At 46.0% G+C, this 20,217-nt stretch overlaps 1 protein-coding gene across 1 annotated transcript in view; it reads right to left on the bottom strand.

Moving 5' to 3' along the window:
* Window positions 1-8,141: 8,141 nt before the first annotated feature.
* The window catches only part of MFSD2B (MFSD2 lysolipid transporter B, sphingolipid), a 52,079-nt gene continuing 40,003 nt past the window's right edge, over window positions 8,142-20,217 (bottom strand). Inside the window, exons 12-14 of the mRNA XM_066596714.1 lie at window positions 14,771-14,914; window positions 12,116-12,292; window positions 8,142-9,210 (exon numbers count right to left, since the gene is read on the bottom strand). Of these exons, the coding sequence (XP_066452811.1) occupies window positions 9,174-9,210; window positions 12,116-12,292; window positions 14,771-14,914 (358 nt within the window). The 3' untranslated portion in view covers window positions 8,142-9,173. The remainder of the gene's footprint in view (window positions 9,211-12,115; window positions 12,293-14,770; window positions 14,915-20,217) is intronic.

The raw sequence follows: 20,217 nt of genomic DNA on the forward strand, positions 1-20,217 counted from the left end.
CCACCTCGCCATACAGTGCACATCTCCAGCCCCCTTTATCTTCTGTATCACCCCATTACTTGTAGTATGTAAGCTCGTTGGAGCAGGACCCGCACCCCTATTGTTTCCATCAGTTGATAACTATGTAACCGTGGTTCTGTAATGTTTGTACTTTTGTCTTTCTGTATCCCCCCTGTCTATGTAAGCGCTGCGGAATATGTTGGCGCTATACAAATAAAGTTTATTATTATTATTACCTACTATATCACAGTCTGTAGTACAGGGTTATTACAAATGATTCCCCCGATGTGACCTCCCATAACTCCGTTTACTGACACTCAGATACAGTAATTTGGGATCAATGGAAACAGAGAGTTGTACAATATGAAAAATGTTTTCCACATCAGAGGTGATCAGTGTGACCCTCTTTGTCACCGGCACACATGGAGCCTGCAGTCAGGTTCTTGTCGCACACGTTGTAGCGGATCATGATTGATGGATGCAATGACTTCTGGGATGCCGCAGATCATGCTGGGTGGTGACAGGGCATGTAGAATCCCCCCCCCCCAGAGGAAACATCACAAGGTGTAAGACCCAGGGAATGTGGCGGAAGGAAGAAGGTCTCTATCGTCACCACCAGCACAGCCAATCCATCTGTTTGGTAGTCGCCGCTCACTTCTGACAATAGGGGGCACCCCATCCTGTTGGAAGATGATACCTGGGATTTGCTGTTTCGGCTGCTTGCTTCCTCGTGGACAAAGAATGGACTCTTTCATGTAGGTTATAGCGCAAAACACATTACCTTGGAGGGTCGCACATACGCTCCATGTAGACGGGTGGGTTCACCCCTCCCCCCTAGATTCTGACACATTTGTTGCCCAAATGATGGAAGGTGTCTTCATCACTAAACACTCCATTGCACCATCGCTTTCCATTAGAGTTCGCAGACTCTCACAGAAAGATGGTCGCTGTGCTTTGTCGTCCGGTTTCAGGGCCGGTAACAATCGCAGTCTGTAGGGATAACACCGCAGACATTTGCGCAACATCTTTCATATGGTTGGTTGTGGGACGTCCAATTCTCTGCTCGCTCTGACGGCAGATTTCTGAGGACTTTGTGTGAAACTTGCACGGACGCACTTCGCTGTTTCTACGCTTACTGGTGGACGGACAGATGATACTTACAGTTATAGCACCGCTTACGAATTGTGCGCCCGCTGAGGGGGATTTTCACCAAACTGACATCGCACACTAATAACAAATTGGTAGACGTAAAAAAATCAAAGACACAAAACGCTCTCCTGGCAGCCATTTTGTCTCATATTTCCCAAGCGATGATTAAATAAAACTTTTTGGGCCTTATTAAGCAAAACTGTCTAACGGTAAGACTGTCCTTGTTGCCCGTAGCAACCAATCACAGGATAGCTTTCATTTTACCTCAGCAGCTTGAGAAATTGGTTGCTACGGGCAACGAGGACATCTTACCGTTAGGCTAAATTAAAATTTTTGAATTCCTGTTTCCATTGATATCAAAGTTATGTATCTGAGTGTTATTAACCCCTTAAGGATGCAGACCTCTTTTTTATTTTTATTCATTTTAGGTTTTTTTTCCATCCTCACTTTCAAAAATCATAACTCTTACGTTCTTCTATCGATGTCACTGTCTGAGGGCTTGTTTTTTGCAGGACAAGATGTATTTTTCAATGGCTTGAAGGATTTCAATGGTTTTCAAACTTTTAAGGATTTCTAAGTGGATTTAATTTAAAAAAAACAACACGGCTGCGCCGTCTTGAGGGTGTGCAGAGGTCTTGTTTTCATGGCGTAGACATTGTGGCAAAAATAAAAAGGATCACTTTATTATATGGGTAAGTACAATTCCGATAATACCAAATCTACACACACACATATATATATATACACATTTTTTTGCCATAATACTGTTAACCCCTTAACAACTGCCGATACGCCTTTTGACTGCCTGTAACGGGCCTCTATTCAAAGAGCGCAAGCGTCAGCTGTTTATTTCAGCTGATACCCATGGGCAATAGCTGCAGCGCTACTAAGTCTTTAAATGCCGCTGTCAATTCTGACAGCAGCATTTAAATACCCTGAACACCCGTACGGCCCCTCTGCAATGAGATCGCAGGGAGCCGTGAGGGTATCATGGCAGTCGGGGGCTTTCTGATTGCAGTATGATGTAATGCTATGACGTTACATCACACTGCAGGAGCGATCAAAGCATCGCAAGTTGGGGTCCCCTAGGGGGAGGTTAAAAAAAAGTAATAAAAGTTTAAATCACCCCCCTTTTGCCATATCTATAATGAAAAAATCTAAATCATAAAACAAAAATACATATTTGGTTTTGCCGCATCTGTAAGAGTCTGATTTATCAAAGTATTGCATTATTTACCCTGCATGGTGAACATCGTCCGAACATAAATAAAAAAAACAAAAAACGCCAGAAAAGCCCTTTTTCGGTTACCCTGTCTCCCAGAAAAAGTGCAATAAAAAGCGATCAAAAAGTCATGTATTCCGAAATGATACCAACGTAAACTACAGGATGTGTCGCAAAAAATGAGCCCTCGCTCAACTACGTCGACAGAAAAATAAAAAAAGTTATTGCGCGCAGAAGATGGCGGCAGAAAATAATTTTAAAAAATTAAATGTCTTTGAAAAAAATAAAAGCAGTACAGCAAAAATAAAACCTATACAAGTTTGGTATCGTAGTAATCGTACCGACCCAAAGAATAAAGTTATCAGGTCAATTTTGTTGCAGTTTGTGCGCTGTAGAAACAGGATGCAACGAAAGATAGTGGAATGTCGTTTTGTTTTTTTTATTTTACTCAACTTAGAATTTTTAAAAAGTTTTTAGTACATTATATGGTACTTTAAATAGCACCATTGAGAAATAAAAAGTCGTTACGCAAAAAAACAAGCTACGTCGATGGATAAATAAAAGGAGTTATGATTTATTAAAAGGGGGGAGGAAAAAAACACATCATTAAGGGGTTAAAAAATAAAATATATATCTTTGGAAAAACAAAAAATATTTTCTGCAGCCATCTTCTGCCAGCCATAACTTTTATTTTCCTGTTGATATATCTGTGTGAGGACTAATTTTTGGCGAGACGTCCTGTTGTTTCTGTTGGTACAGTTTTGCAGTAGATTCAACTTTTTGATGGCTATTACTTTTTTTTTAGAGATGCAGTGAAAAAAAGCGCAATTCTGGTATTATTTTTTTTCTGACAATATTTATTATCTGGGCTAAATAATGTGTTACACTGATAGAGCAGACTTTTACGAACACGGCGATGCCAAATATGCTTTTATTTATTTTTTTCTTATTAACCCCTTAACGCTACGTTTAGGTCCTGGAAGTTCGGGTTTGTATACAAGTGGTTTGGAGGTTGATCCCGCTCCATACAATGTGGATGCTGGCCAACACCCGCCTGCCACAACTCCGATCAGCACCGCTGCTGATACTGATTGTTAACCCTGTTGAATGCCACTGTGAATTGTGACAGCAGCATTTAAATGCCCTGATCGATATTCAGGGTCCTGAATGGCCCACTGCGATCATATCTTGGAGGGGCGGTTCAGTTGCTATGGCAGCCGGGGGTCTTTTGAAAGCCATTGCCTGTTAACCTGTTTAGTAAATTTACGGCGGCTGGTCCTGGGCTTAGAGCACCGCCGATAGTAAAATTACGGCGGTGCTTTAAGTCTCCTGCCTCTGTAATCAGTCAGAGGGAAGGAACCGGTTATCAGCTGTTAGTGACAGCTGATAACCCGGAGCAGAAGGCAAGAGGGGTTTTTAACCCTTCCTGCCTTCTGCTTCCCCGATATATAGTGCTCAATGAGTACTTTCACTATGGGAGCCTCGGGGGGTCATGTGACCTCCTGGGATTCCCTGCTACTGCAGAGCTGGAGGGTCAGACTAGACCCTGGCAGCCCTGCAGGTGACTAATGTCACCGCAGGGGTTGCTTTCCTCTGTAACTAGGGCTCCTATGGACACCCCAGCTACAGTGGGAAAGTTTCAAATAAAGGAAAAAAAAAAACATGTGAATGTCCCCCAGAGGTCTTACATGACGTCATGGGGGACACAGATAGTAAAATACACAATTACATACATAAGTAAAACAAATAAAACAACAATACATACATAAGAAAGAGAATAACACAAAGCAGACGCCAACAAAAACCATCGCTGCATGCACCCTGTAAACCAAAACCGTACATACTATATATCAAAATGTCCGAAACAAATAGAAAAACCCGTTCCCATACTTTATTTTAGTGTAAATATAAAAATAATTTAAAAAAAAATTATAAATGTTAAAAAAAAGATTTTTTTTTAGCTTTTTACCCACAATAAAACTAAAAAACGGGAAAAAAAAGTCAGTGTAAAAGATATAAAAAAAATAGCCCTATATGTCACGGAAAACAAAAACACAGCAAAAATAATTTTGGTAGCTAAAGGAAAAAAAATAGAGCAGTAAAACCGCCACATGGGTAAAATCCCTAAAAAGTGTCTGGTCCTTAAGGTACAAAACAACCTGGTCCTTAAGGGGTTAAACTGTGGTATAATGTAACCACAGCAAACCATCACACGTCTTAGAAAAAAATGTTTAAATTAATTTTACTTTTTTTATTAATTATTTTTTATTTATTAATAATAAAAGATGTAAATTAAAAAAAACATATTTGGTTACACTGCGTCCATTCTAGTCCGATCTATCAATGTAATGTATTATTTACCCTGCTGTTGATTGTCATCGTCAAAAAAAACCCGCCAGAATTGCGCTCCGTGTCCAAGAAAAGATGTATTAAAAAGCAATAAAATGCCATATGTACTCCAACATGGTACTAATAGAAAGTACAAGACGTCCTATAAAAATGAGCCTTCACACAACTACGTCGACGTGAAAATAAACACGCTAATGCATTCAGAAGATGGCGGCAGAAAATAATTTTATTTTTGTCCAAAGATATTTTTTAAAATTTTTCTGCAATATTAAAAGCACAATGAGGCAGCGGATATTTTCTGCTCTGTGTAGGCGAAAAATCCCAAAAGCTCATTTATTTAGCTGGGATTTCAATACGCTCCGGATTGCACGCCAGAAATTCAGCAGCGCATCCGTCCCGTGTGAACAGCGCCTAAATGGAGTCCATGTTTTATTTTTCTCTCAGAGTTTAGAAACTGAAGGGCAAACTGACTGGCGGCTGTGTGTAGCTCTGGTGGCCATTTTACCACAGGTACTACATCATCTGTGTACTTGTACGCCCATGGGCCTGATCTACAGGGTCTCTCGCTAGGAAACCGGAAGATTTCTCCATAACTTTGTGGTTGTTGTCTGGTTGTCTCTAAAAACTGACCTTGACATGGCAACCAAATCCTGTCCTTTTTGCCCATGGCAACCAATCACAGTGCAACTTTCATTTTACCTCAGCAGTATTAGGAAATAGCAACCAATCACAGAGCAGCTTTTATTTTACCTCAGCAGTATTATGAAATGGCAACCAATCACAGGGCAGCTTTCATTTTACCTCAGCACTGTGAGCAATAAAAGCTGTGCTGCGTCCAATTAAGAGATTTTGTTTCAGACGGTTTCATAAATTTCCCCTTTAGTCTATTGATCCATCACGCCTCCCAGTGAGGTAGACTGTCCTCGTAACACGGACCGCCAGACGGACGTTTGCCTCAAACATGTACTCAGTATAACAGCGCATTGACAGCCCGTGAATACTGGCGAATGGGTTGATTTACACGACGTCAAACGCCATTTCAAAATAAGCCTGGCTTAAGGAAATTAATGAAAAAAACCTTGCGTTCACAAATTGGTGTAAAAGAAAAACATAGCGCCGGTGCGCATGTTGTTGCCTTATTAAATGCAGAACATCTTGCGGAATTTTTGCGTTTTTTCCCCTCAGACTTTACTTGCGGAATGAAACCCGTAATAACATTTCTGCTGCGGACGTTAGGCCGGACTTACACGAGCATCAGCGTAGTTGCGACGCGTTTTTGGGCAACGGCATTCTGTATTTGTACACGCATCAGTGTAGTTTATTGTGCTTTTTGGGCGCGCAAATAAATACATGCCGATGCTCTCAGCCACTGAAATGGCCAATAGTTCCAGGAGTTCAAAATGTTCTTCTCCCTGTACAAATGCGAAGGATATTGGAGCGCACTGAGTGTTTTTTCGTGAGACTGAATATGCGCATGTGAACTAACCGGTTGAAAACAATTTACATCTCCTGTATGTTAGAAAGCTGTAACAATTTCGCAGGACCTCATATCCACGGCCCGCGCGGATTCTGCGTGGGGAATCCCACATGGAATCCATCCATGCCCAGCGTCCTGTTTGTGTCTTCATTCCTCTGTACTGCGGATGTGCCGGCTGTCGCACATGCACAGTACAGATTTTTTTTTTCTAAATCCCATGTTCTTCCCCTAGAATCCATGGCCTGTCCGCAGCGAAAATCCGTCCGTGGCCACGAGGCCTAATTCTGCAGTAGAAAGCCTTTTCGCGGCAGAATTTAACCCCTTCATAACGCGGCCCTTTTTTCCCCCCATTTTTGTTTTTTCTTCCCCCCCCTTTAAAAATTCATAACTCCTTTATTTATCCATCGCCGTCGCTGTATGAGGGCTTGTTTTTTGCGGGATGAGTTGTATTTTTCAATGGTGCTATATAATGTACCATATAATGTACTGAAAAACTTTAAAAAAATTCTAAGTGGAGTAAAATGAAAAAAAAAACGACATTCCGCCATCTTTCAGTGCGTCTTGTTTCTACGGCGAACAAACTGCAACAAAAAGGACATGATAACTTTATTCTATGGGTCGGTACGATTACTACGATATCAAACGTGTATAGTTTTTTTTTTTTACTATACTACTCTTTTTTTTTTTCAAAGACATTTAATTTTTTTCAATTATTTTCTGTGGTCATCTTGTGCGCGCAATAGCTTTTTTATTTTTCCGTCGACGTAGTTAAGCGATGGCTCATTTTTTGCGGGATGTCCTGTAGTTTCCGTTACTGCCAATTTGGAATGCATATGACTTTTTGATCGCTTTTTAGGGTGACTACCCACTACAGTTTTTTTTTACCGCGAAATTCGCAGCGTTTTTTTTTTCTGCATGGGTCTATGGGCTATGGGATAAATCGTGATTTTAACATTACAAGTCCCATAGACCCCTGCAGAAAAAAAAAAACGCTCCGAATTTCGCGGTAAAATAAAACTGTAGTGGGTAGTCACCCTTATTGCGTTTTTTCGGAGAGACAGGGTGACTGAAAAAGTGCATTTCTGGCGTTATTTTTTTTTTCAGACGACTTTCACTGTCTAGGGTAAATAATGTGCTACTTTGATAGATCAGACTTTTACGGACACGGCGATACCAAAATTGTATTTTTTTTTTTATATTTGCACTTTTTAATTACAAATATGGCAAAAGGAGGGGGGGGGTGATTTAAACTTTTATTACTTTTTTTTTTTTTACAATTAAAAAAACTTTATTGCTCTTTTTTTCACTTTACTTTTAAGTCCCCCTGGGGGACTACAATATGCGATACTTTGATCGCTCCTGCAGTATACGCTGTAGCATTACGTCATACTGCATTCTGACAGGCAGCCTATCAAACCACCCCACGGGGATGGCTTAAAGGGGTTGTCCCGCGGCAGCAAGTGGGTCTATACACTTCTGTATGGCCATATTAATGCACTTTGTAATGTACATTGTGCATTAATTATGAGCCATACAGAAGTTATAAAAAGTTTTATACTTACCTGCTCCGTTGCTAGCGTCCTCGTTCCCATGGAGCCGACTAATTTTCGCCCTCCGATGGCCAAATTAGCCGCGCTTGCGCAGTCCGGGTCTTCTCCTGTCTTCAATGGAGCCGCTTGTGCAGAATGCCGGCTCCGTGTAGCTCCGCCCCGTCACGTGCCGATTCCAGCCAATCAGGAGGCTGGAATCGGCAATGGACCGCACAGAAGAGCTGCGGTCCACGGAGGGAGCAGACCCCGGCGGCCATCTTCAGCAGGTAAGTATGAAGACGCCGGACCGCCGGGATTCAGGTAAGCGCTGAGCGGTTTGTTTTTTTAACCCCTGCATCGGGGTTGTCTCGCGCCGAACGGGGGGGGGGGGTTAAAAAAAAAAAAAAAACCGTTTCGGCGCGGGACAACCCCTTTAATAGGCAGTCTCCCAAGGCAGCCCTGAGGCCTTTCAGCCGGCAGCCATGACATCTGCACGGCTCCACCCATCTCACCACGGGGGGGGGGGGCTGTATGGGACACCCGAACAGTGTTCGGGGGCTTTAAATGCCGCTGTCAGAATTGACAGAGTCATTTAAAGGGTTAATAGCCGCGATCAGCTCTAGTAAACAGCTGATGCCCGCGCTGTATGCAGAGAGGTCGCCTCGTGACCTGTCTGCATACATTCCCTGACATTTACGTCCTGGAGCGGGAAGAGTTTAATCTTGCTATTCTGAAGTAAACATGCGTAGATTTTTAACACTTGCGCAATTCAAGCCCCAGAGGGATAACATTGTGACGCTGAAATGTCCACCCAAATTAATTCCATCCCGTGTATCAGCGATAAGCTGCCGCTACCCATGTCTTCACGGTATAAAAACGCTTGGATGCTGGTGGCGCCATTTTCAGCAGATGCTCAGGGCAACATACAAAGAACATTCTGATTAATTCTCATAGGGAACCAGACAGAACACGATATTGAGCAATGTTTGGGCTTCCTAGAGAGAGAATCGCCCCATATAACTCCTATTACATCTTAGAACAACGAAAGACCGCACAAGTAAAAATAAATCCTAGAAATCGAACAGCTTTGTGTCTTTGATAAAAATATATATTTGCGCTCATATTGTGGGAAGAACATAGCGATACGGAGCCACAGTGTTAGATACAATATATGGCTTCTCCAAAGCTTCTCTTCATGCTTCTTACGGCTGGACCAGAAGGGCAACGATAGCACGTGCCTGCTGCTGATGGTTTCCACACTCCATGGATGGCGATGAAGGTTTTACGTCTTCCTGTGTTGTAGACTCATCCCTCCAAAGTTGGACATTCGGCTTAGCTGACAATAGCACGCGGCTGCTGCTGACGGTTTCCATACTCCATAGATGGCGATGAAGATTTTACGTCTTTTTATGTTGTACATTCATCCCTCCAAAGTTGGACATTCAGCTTAGATAACAATAAGGGTCGAGCGTCGAGTCTGCAACCTGAGAAAATGCATTGTGTGAAATTACGGAAGTGACGTTACTTTACAAAACAGAGCAACAGGCCTCCTAACCGCGGTACAGTTCAAGGATCGGGAGGCTATGGAGATGGAGGCGGCCATATTGGCAATCCCACACAAGGAAGCAGCTGTCATTTGACAACTGCTCTATGGCTGTTATGCAACGGCGAGGCTGTGATATGACGAGACGCCTTGTTCTCTCTTTAGGGCTCATTCACACAGGCGTATTTTCTGTCCGTTTTTTTACTGACTAAATATGGAAAGCACACAGACCAAGTGAATTAATTTGGTGTATTCATACGTGTGTTTTTTATGCACACTGATGTAGCACGTTAAAAAATAAATCGCAACAAGTCCTCTTTTGGTTGTGTATTTATACACCAAAAACGCTCGTAAAAAAATAATACTGTGTTAACAGTTTTTTTTGCACACCCTGTTTTCTGTGGGTTGTGACAAAAGCAACATCACTGGGCGCTTTTTGTGGGTTTTTTGCGTGCGCGAAAAATGGTTGACACGCGGAAGCGACACGGATGTAAAAACCCACATATGCAGCAAATATACATGCAACACGCAGTGGAAATGGTGAGTTTTTTATGGACTAAAATTGCCCGTGTGAATGAGCCTTTACAGCAAGAGAGGAACAACAAGCTTCAGAAGAGAGATGTATAGGAACAAGCAGACAGAAAGGTGCGGCGATACCAAATAGTCCGCCCGTTCTAATTTTATAATGGGCGGTCTACTTAGCAGCGCTGTTCAGCAGGGGAATGATGGGAAAGGGAAGTACAACACAAACGTCCCGGGACTCCACGGGTCACCTACTTTCAGACCTTAAGCTTGGCTTATAGGGCTAAACGTGCAGATAGTAAAGTGCCGGAACTCAGCTATTAGAGATGAGCGATTATACTCGCTAAGGCACATTACTCGAGCGAGTAGTGCCTTAGCCGAGTATCTCCCCGCTCGTCTCTAAAGATTCGGGAGCCGGCGGGGGAGAGTGGGGAGGAATGGATGGGAGATCTCTCTCTCCCTCTCTCCTCTCCGCCGCTCCCCGGCCCCCGAATCTTTAAAGACGAACGGGGAGATACTCGGCTAAGGAACTACTGGCTCGAGTAATGTGCCTTAGCGAGTATACTCGCTCATCTCTATCAGCTATCTCTGGTGGTCCCAGGCTTGTATGAGGATCCTCCACTGCACACTGTGGAATATGATAGGGCTGAATTCTTGGGGTCAGTGGGGTCCCAGCAGTCAGACCCCCACTGATCAGCAAGTTATTCTCTACCTGGTGGTTCTGGTGGGATAACCTCTTTAAAGGGGTTCTGACATGAATAATGTTTTTATGCTTTAGCAGCCATTGTTCCCTGGTGTGCCTAATGGACCCAGGGAACCCACGATTTAATGGCTGCTAAAGCATAAAAAGATAACACTTACCTTGTCTTCTGTTGTTGTTGACATCGGGGGGTCAGCTCCCGGCAGGCAGTCTTCTTCCTCCAGCAGCCGCGCCGCTCTGGGATCGCGCGCATGCGCAGTGGAGAGGTGCCCTCTGACAGGAGTCAGGACGGGCTGCGTCTCCACTGCGCATGCGCAGCACTCCGGAGTTCAGCCGGACGGACGGGCCGCCCACAGCAAGCACTGCTTGTGACGTGCTTGCTGTGAGCGGTCCGTCCGTTGACCTCGGAAGTGCCTGACGGACGGACCAGAGCAGGAAGCGGTCATTTTGACCGCTCCTGCTCTGCTTTAAAGGCACAGAAGAAGATGCCGGCTGGAGGGGACATGCCTGACGATCGGGCCAGGCCAGGCAAGGTGAGTACAATTTTTTTTTTTTCATGTCAGAACCCCTTTAAGGGCCTTCTACAAGGCCCAGTTGTCAGGCACGAATGTTTCTACAGCTGATACCCGGGCTGCATTAAAGGTACAGCGATCAGCCTAAGAACGCTCGTTCATCATCCGATTGTTAACTTTCACTAAGCATAAAATGCTCACAAAATGTCCGTACATCTTCTGATGTGAACGGGGAAATGTACAGCTGGCCTATGGGGACAAATAGTTGTAGTTATGATTGTTCGTCCCCATAAACAATTCTCAGCCAGTGTAAAGAAAAAAGGAAACATGCTTGTTGATCAGCGCATATTACATTGGGCCAAGAATTTAGCCTTGTAAAAGCACCCTTACTTACAGGCAATGCTCTATGGATAAAAGGAAGAGACACCCATCTACCCTATCTATAGACAGTTGTTTTAGAGTTCTTGATAGTACAGTCAGGCCGGATGAAGGCCAATTTACATGCAAAGACAATCTTTCAAACAACAGTTTTAGCGATCATTTTGCATAAAGTGTTAATGGGCACTACTGTCCATTTACACTTTATCAGAATCATTTGCGTGTAAAAGGGCCCTGAGAGCTGTTCGCAGAGCACAGCATGTGGTCTGAGCTCTGCACACAGCTCCATTGTTCTCATAAGGCAGAATACAATGTAATCTCCGACTCAGAGCGCAGCTTGTGGTCCCTGTTATCTCTCTCCGGCTGAACGATGGATTTTAAGCTCACCTTAAAATCATTGTTCAGCTGAAGAGTGAATGATGGCACTGTTTACACGCAACGATTGTCGCTCATATGCCATCAGTGAACAAATTTTGAGCGACAATCGTTGCGTGTAAATGTTCCTTGAAGTAGACTTCCACAATCACCATGATGCTTGCTGAGTTATTACTTGGTCACTATGAAGGGAATTTATTTACACTAGTTTTCTAGTGTACAAAAGTCATACATTTTCATCAGTTTTCAACCTTTAACCCTTCTCAACACTTTTGAAAAGTGATGAGAAAGGGGACCGGACATGCATCTTACACCAATCTGGTGTATGAAATACAAGTTGGGTTGCTTTAGCCTATTACCTTATGTTATTGAGTGCAAGCTCTGTTTCCCTCCTTGAGTCTTCTGTGATTGGGTAGAAGATAAAGATGATCAGTCCTAGGATAATGAGGACTGCTGGGACTGCACCAATGAGTATCTTTAGTGTCAGCACCACGGGGTAGGATTGCCTGCATGCTCCACTGCTGTAACCTGCAAATCTGTCAACAGTTCGAGTCAGTATCTAAAGTATCCCAGGCAAAGAGTACATGGCATCACACAGCTTAACCCCTCCCCGCTCCAGGAAGTATATGTATGCCCCGGGTGGTTCACGAGAAATTGCGTATATTGAGCCCGCGCCATCCACAATGGGAGCTGCGATTAACAGTTGACCTTCCACTGCAAGAGCGTGGATCAATGAGAACACAGATTTCCACCATTAATCAACGTCCATCACGGTATGTACAAGATTATCAGAGAGAGGTCGCTCCTTCGTTATGTCCGTTCGCCATGAAATCGCGGTAAGACAATGGATTGCCATGGAACAAGACACCAGTCAATGGCAGCTGGGTTAGCCATGGCAGGTCATATACAGATATGGTAAAAAATACACTACTGGGAGATGTCTTATATGTATTTAATCTAAGCGATAAAAATACATAAAAGTCATTTATGAATATGGGGGAAAGAAAACCCTATTTTGTGCATTTTTGGGTTTGGGTTTGCCATGGCATGTTGTATACAAATATAGTGAAAATATACTGCAGTACTTCTGTACTGCAGTGTATTATCTGAGCGATAAAAAGACATAATATACATAAAAATAGTAAAACCCGTACAATAAATTGAACACACTTTTTACTCTGCATGGCAAACGCTATTTTAAAAAAAAGCAATAAAATAAAATTGAGCCAAAATACTTTTTTGTTCATTTCGCCTCCCCAAAAAGGCAATAAAACTGATTAAACAGTATCAATTAAAAAAGTTTAGGTCCAAAATAGGCTGTGTTATTAAAGGGTTAAAGAGGAACTCTATACTTACCCACAATAATCTCACTTTGTCCTGTTCATTGCTCTTAACAATATGTGGCATCACATCCCATGATCCCATCCTCCAACAGTATTAGACTACGGGTACATATTCAACTGTTGGAACATGCTGACTATGGCTGCTATTGGAAGAAGCTGCCATGTGACATGACATCACATGTACAAAGCATCAAGGTGGATGAAAGTGTACACAGGAGCCAAGGGTGCATCCATGAATTGGTACACTTATCCTTGTCATCAAGCTGGATCCTCTCTGAACTGTTATCTGTCAGCGCTAGGTGTTAATTTTGGGGTCTGAAGCCCAACTTAATTAATTCTAGGGTCTGTGTGTAGTAATATAGCTCGACCCCATTGACTACAATTGGAGCTGATCTGCAATAACGGGCATAGTCCATAGTCAGTGTGCTGCACTTTCTGAAAGGAAGCAACCATATTTTTCCAATCATGTACAACCCGCTAATCTTTAGGCCGCCTGCAGACAGGCGGAAATTCCGTGGCGGGATTTCCTGCGGAATTTGCGTCCTTAGAAGCTGCCATAGGATTGCGTTAGCAAACGCAATCATAGGCAGAAGGCTGCGGTTTGTCCGCGCGAAATCTTGCGCGGCAAACAAACCACAGCATGTTCTATTTCTGTGCGGGGCTAGAAACGTCACTCACCGGCCGCCGGCTCCCGTCTGTGCTGGCACATGAAAGATCCGGAGCTGCGGGGCGCGGGTGAGTACGCGCTGCTCTCTGCGGGCGCTCGGGTCGGGTCCCGCGGCGAGAATTCTCGCTGCCGGATCCGACCCGGCCGTCTGCAGGCGGCCTGAGAGTCTGATGTTAAGAGTCTGCCTTAATTTTGGGGTCTCAGATCTGCCTGAATTATTGGCTGATGGAGGGGTCTTCTGCACTGCAGTATTGGTGATTCACAGTAAATAGACTGATGGTTTCTCTGGGGTGTGGACTATATAAAGATGTGGGGCATGTATTTGTAAAGATTTTCGATTGTCCATGCCTTTTGCCTCAGTTGTCAAAAAAACAGAACAGGAAGTTGGCAATCCTGCCAAGAGCGCCAGAGCCGGGCGGTGAAAGATCCCACCAATTTCTTGGGAAGGGTGATGGGATAAGGGACTATTTTGTGTTCTCTTTGGGCCTCCTGCACACGGGCGGAAATTCCGTGGCAGGATTACCCGCAGAATTTCCGCCCGTGGAAGCTGCCATAGGATTGCGTTAGCAAACGCAATCCTAGGACGATGGCCGTGATTTGTCCACGCGAAATCTCGCGCAGCAAACAAATTGCGGCATGCTCTATTTCTGCCGGAGCCGCAGAAGCAGGTGAGTACGTGCTGGTCCCTGCAGGGGCACGGGACGGGTCCCGCTGCCAGAATTCTCGCAGCTGGATCTGACCCGGCCGTCGGCAGGCGGCCATAGGCTCCTCCTTTGCAGATGCTGCTCTGAAGACTTATAGTTGCCTCCATTATAATGTATTTCCAGATGGCAGATGCAGGCTCCTATATTCACTATGAAAGAAACATCAGTGGAGCAATGCATCATGGGACACACATGACCGTTAAGGGCATCATAAAAAGACCTTGAAAAAAGTAATACATTTCCATTGTGTGGGCCTAAATCACCCATTGGCAGTGGCTCCGTAAAACAGATATCACTTACTCCAGACTCATAGTAGAAATTCCGAGTGCGATGCCCGCTGACAGCTTGGTGAAGAAGACAAATGAGGAGTAGAAAATGGCCTCCAGTCCATTTACACGAGGATTCATTTGACGGAAATTATCCACAACGTCAGGAAGCATCGACCTGCAGGGATCAGACAAGACAAATCGTCCCGCGCACAACTGACAGTATTATTTGTACAATCAGATCTTGTGTGACACAGTAGAGCAGAGTATGTCATTTCGCACAGCACGTCAGGATAATAGTTTGCAGTATACAGGACTTTGGGTGCGTGTATTGTATTATCAGTCAGCTATTAAAATGTACCCAAGATCCAGCACTGCAGTTGGCACATTCAGCTCTGCAACCGCCTGATAATTTTAAACATCTAATGCGAAAAACATTTAGGCATTGCTATGGAAAGCGCCGGCCCCTGTCCACGAGCGGAGAATCATTGCAGTTCTCCGCTCGCGGCGGGCAATTCGCAGCATGCTGCGAATTGCCCCGATTCTCCGCGGCCAGCCTATCTATCAAATAGGGCTGACCGGCGGAGATTCGGTGGTGGCTCCTGCACCCGGGCGGCGGCTCCCGCGGTGGAGATCTGCCGAGGGACTTCGCAACACCCATGGACAGGGATCACTTTGAGCTCCGAGTGGGGTATACAGAAGATAAGCGGGGCTTCTTGTCTTCTGCATCCAGCTGTTCTCTTCTCGGAGCGCACAGCTATTATACAGCTGAGCGCTCTGAGCTGGGTATGCAGAACACAGCTGGACCGCTGTGTTCTTCATACCCCGGCTGTGTTAACGGAGCGGGATACCAGCTAAAACAATAGCATCAGCGGTACCCCGCTATGAACTCCTGATAAGGCTGATCGTTGTCTTTCAGCATGCTGAAAGGCAATGATCAGCGACTGGTTAACGAAAACTGCAGAATGTCAGTGCAGTTAGACCCAAAGATTCTTGCTCAAAAGACGGCTTTGAGAGATTTTTGAGCGAGAATCGTTGTGTCTAAACCAGTTTTTAGACATAATGGCACTCGAACTGGTCATCTGCTGCTATAGCCCATCCGTCCTACAGAATGATGAGTTGTATATTTGGACATGTTAGTTTGAGCACCAGCATTGTATTCAGTTGCAATTTGACTGTGCACTGCCTCTTCGTCAGAACGATTCTTGACATCCTCCTCTGACCACTTTTGTTAAGGAGTTGTTTCTGTCCACAGGATCTCTTTCCCCTGGATGTCCTTCCTCCATCAACCATTGGTATACTCTTCATACCGCTGCATGAGAAAACCCCACAAGTTTGCCAGTGAAATCTTAGCCATGGCTAGTCTAGCCCCGATGACCGGGCCTCGTTGGAAATCGCTCAGATCACTGGATTTTCCGATCTAATGTGGATTCACACTGAAACTGATCCGCGGAAAACTTTTCACATGCTTTTAAGCTGCACTCTGGGATCAATTTCCATATAGGCAAGGGCTGTCGTCTATAATACAGCAGCCATTCAGTGCAGACAAAGTGTTTACAAAGCTACTTTTCGTGACACGTAGACTACAGGGTACTTTACATGGGGCGATTATCACCCAAATTCTTGGTGGAAACAGCGAAGTTGATGATAATGGTCCAGTGTACACACGGAAATCACTCACTTGTTGGAGCCGCTTAGTGTTTAGTAGAGATGAGCGAGCACCAAAATACTCGGGTGCTCGTTACTCGAGTCGAACTTTTCGCGATGCTCGAGGGTTCGTTTCGAGTAACGAACCCCATTGAAGTCAATGGGCGACTCGAGCATTTTTGTATATCGCCGATGCTCGCTAAGGTTTTCATTTGTGAAAATCTGGGCAATTCAAGAACGTGATGGGAACGACACAGAAACGGATAGGGCAGGCGAGGGGCTACATGTTGGGCTGCATCTCAAGTTCACAGGTCCCACTATTAAGCCACAATAGCGGCAAGAGTGGGCCCCCCCCCCTCCCAACAATTTTTACTTCTGAAAAACCCTCATTAGCAAGGCATACCTTAGCTAAGCACCACACTACCTCCAACTAAGCACAATCACTGCCTGCATGACACTCCGCTGCCACTTCTCCTGGGTTACATGCTGCCCAACCCCCCCCTGCACGACCCAGTGTCCACAGCGCACACCAAAGTGTCCCTGCGCAGCCTTCAGCTGCCCTCATGCCACACCACCCTCATGTCTATTTATAAGTGCGTCTGCCATGAGGAGGAACCGCAGGCACACACTGCAGAGGGTTGGCACGGCTAGGCAGCGACCCTCTTTAAAAGGGGCGGGGCGATAGTCCACAATGCTGTACAGAAGCAATGAGAAATCCAATCCAGTGCCACCTCCGTCAGGAGCTGCAAACGTGGGCATAGCAATGGGGAATCCATGTGCCACACAGTATTCATTCTGTCAAGGTGTCGCATAGCTCAATCCACACTGCAAGAGGAAAGCTGTCTGCGCTCTGCCCCCTACCCAAGTCAGTCAGTGCCTTTGTGCCAGACAGGTCAAACACCGCGATGGGAGCTAAGTTTGCACCAACAGCATAGGGGGGTCCTAGGAAACCCAAGACATGAACCAAAAATTGATCTGACCGGCCAAACATGGCAGACTTGCACCGCGGCCACGACATAGGCCTCGGCCCCCAGCTTCAGCAATCCTAGGCAGGAAGCGGACTTTCACTGCACCCAGGACATAGGCCTCTGCACAAACCCTCAGCAATTGCGGGCCTACAGCGGACTCCAATGCTAGCGTAGCTGTGCACGTCTCATTAGCGCTGTATTGCTCCTGTAGTTTGTCCCAATGCAGTGCCCCAGATAGTAGAGCTAACGTCAGATGAAATGCAGGTGGGCTTCGGCCCACACTGCATGCCCCAGTCAGACTGGGGTTCTTTATAAGTAGACACATGCAGTTACAACTTCGTGTGGACCGACAGCATGGGTGGCTCCCAGGAAGCCACCGGCGGTACATAAATATATCCCATTGCAGTGCCCTGGACAGCAAAGCTAACGTCAGATTAAATGCAGGTGGGCTTCGGCCCACACTGCATGCCCCAGTCAGACTGGGGTTCTTTATAAGTAGACACAAGCAGGTACAACTCCCTATTGTGAAGTCCGTGTGGACCGACAGCATGGGTGGCTCCCTGGAACCCATCGGCGGTACATAAATGTATCCCATTGCAGTGCCCAGCACAGCTGAGGTAACGTCAGGTTTAATGCAGGTGGGCTTCGGCCCACACTGCATTCCCCAGTCAGACTGGGGTTTTTAATACATAGACACTGGCAGGTACAAATCCCTAATGTGAAGTCCCTGTGGACCCACAGCATGGGTGGCTCCCTGGAACCCATCGGCGGTACATAAATGTATCCCATTGCAGTGCCCTGCTCAGCAGAGCTAACGTCACATACAATACAGGTGGGCTTCGGCCCACAGTGCATGCCCCAGTCAAAGTGGTAATATGTACCTTAACAGTAATCGCGTTGGTGGGAATGTGGTGGCGACTGCGGACCTAGTAGCGCGGTTTTATTTAGTTGGTTTTCGGAATGTGGCCAGGATTAAGTGGGCCGTGGCGGGGGGAAGGTGGGTGGGCTGTCTTGTTGTGTCGGTAAAGGTGAAATTCTTGGACTGCCACCAGACGGACCAATGCAAAGGTATTTGCCAAGAATGTTTTCATTGTTGGAGGACGGGGGGGATGTTTTTGAGGCACTACGTGTCCTCTCCACGTGTCCGTGGTTATATGCACCTTAACAGTAACCGCGTTGGTGGGAAATGGCCTCGCCACCATCATGTCTTTGGGAAGCCTCCATTTCCACACCCCAGTGACATAGCATTAGCAGCGGTATAGGCAGAGCCCAGAATTAGTAACATTTCAGCGGTAGCATTAGGGACAGGCCCCAGTAACATATCACTAGCAGCATTATAGGGGGAGCACAGTATTAGTTCCATTTCAGTAGTAGTAGCACTCAAGACAGGCCCCAGTAACAATTCCGAAGCAGCAGTATAGGGGGAGCACAGTCTTAGTTCCATTTCAGTAATAGTAGCACTGAAGACAGGCCCCAGTAACAATTCTGAAGCAGCAGTATAGGGGGAGCACAGTATTAGTTCCATTTCAGTAGTAGTAGCAGTCAAGACAGGCCACAGTAACATTCCCGTTGCAGCAGTTTAGGGAGATAACAGTCTCTTTCACATTTCAGTAGTTGCAGTATAGACAAGGCCCCAGTTACATTTATGTAGCAAAAGTGTAGGCCAACCCCACACACCTTGCTGTAGCATGAGTGCAGGCGAAGCCCATAAAAATTACTAGGATTACACTGTAGGCGAGGGCCCAAACAAATTGGTGTACCAACAGTACTAATGTACCTCAGAAAAATTGCCCGTGCCCAACCAAGAGGGCAGGTGAAACCCATTAATCGCTTTGGTTAATGTGGCTTAATTTGTAACTAGGCCTGGAGGCAGCCCAGTTAAAATAAAAATTGGTGGATGGGGCCGAGGACAGCGGAGGTGAGGGTCTGGGTGCAGGCCGGGAGACAGTCGTGCCTGTGTCCTGAGAGGGGGGGTTGGATCTCAGTGGCAGGTTGGGGCACAGGGGGAGAGGCAGTGGTGCAAACCAGAGGCGGTGAATGGCCTTCGTCCCACCTTGTGGGGTGCTTGGCCATCATATGCCTGCGCATGCTGGTGGTGGTGGTGGTGGCTCCCTGGCTTATCTTGGCGCGACAAACCTTGCACACCACAGTTCGTCGGTCGTCTGCACTCAGTGAAAAACTGCCACACCTTTGAGCACCTCGGCCTCTGCAGGGTGGCATGGCGCGAGGGGGCGCTTTGGGAAACAGTTGGTGGATTATTCGGTCTGGCCCTGCCTCTACCCCTGGCAACCGCACTGCCTCTTCCAACCTGCCCTGCTGCTGCACTTGCCTCCCCCTCTGAAGACCTGTCCTCAGTAGGCTTAGCAAACCAGGTGGGGTCAGTCACCTCATCGTCCAGCTGCTCTTCCTCCGAATCCTCTGTGCGCTCCTCCCTCGGACTTACTGCCCTTACTACTACCTCACTGAGAGACAACTGTGTCTCATTGTCATCGTCCTCCTCACCCACTGAAAGCTCTTGAGACAGTTGCCGGAAGTCCCCAGCCTCATCCCCCGAACCCCGGGAACTTTCCAAAGGTTGGGCATCGGTCACGATAAACTCCTCCGGTGGGAGAGGAACCATTGCTGCCCAATCTCGGCAGGGGCCCGAGAACAGTTCCTGGGAGTCTGCCTGCTCCTCAGAATGTGTCATTTTAATGGCGTGAGGAGGCTGGGAGGAAGGAGGAGCAGCAGCCAGAGGATTCAGAGTTGCAGCAGTGGACGGCGCAGAGCTCTGGGTGGACGATAGATTGCTGGATGCACTTTCTGCCATCCACGACAGGACCTGCTCACACTGCTCATTTTCTAATAAAGGTCTACCGTGTGGACC

This window comes from Eleutherodactylus coqui, chromosome 1 (genome assembly GCF_035609145.1).
Source record: "Eleutherodactylus coqui strain aEleCoq1 chromosome 1, aEleCoq1.hap1, whole genome shotgun sequence".
Taxonomy (NCBI): domain Eukaryota; kingdom Metazoa; phylum Chordata; class Amphibia; order Anura; family Eleutherodactylidae; genus Eleutherodactylus; species Eleutherodactylus coqui.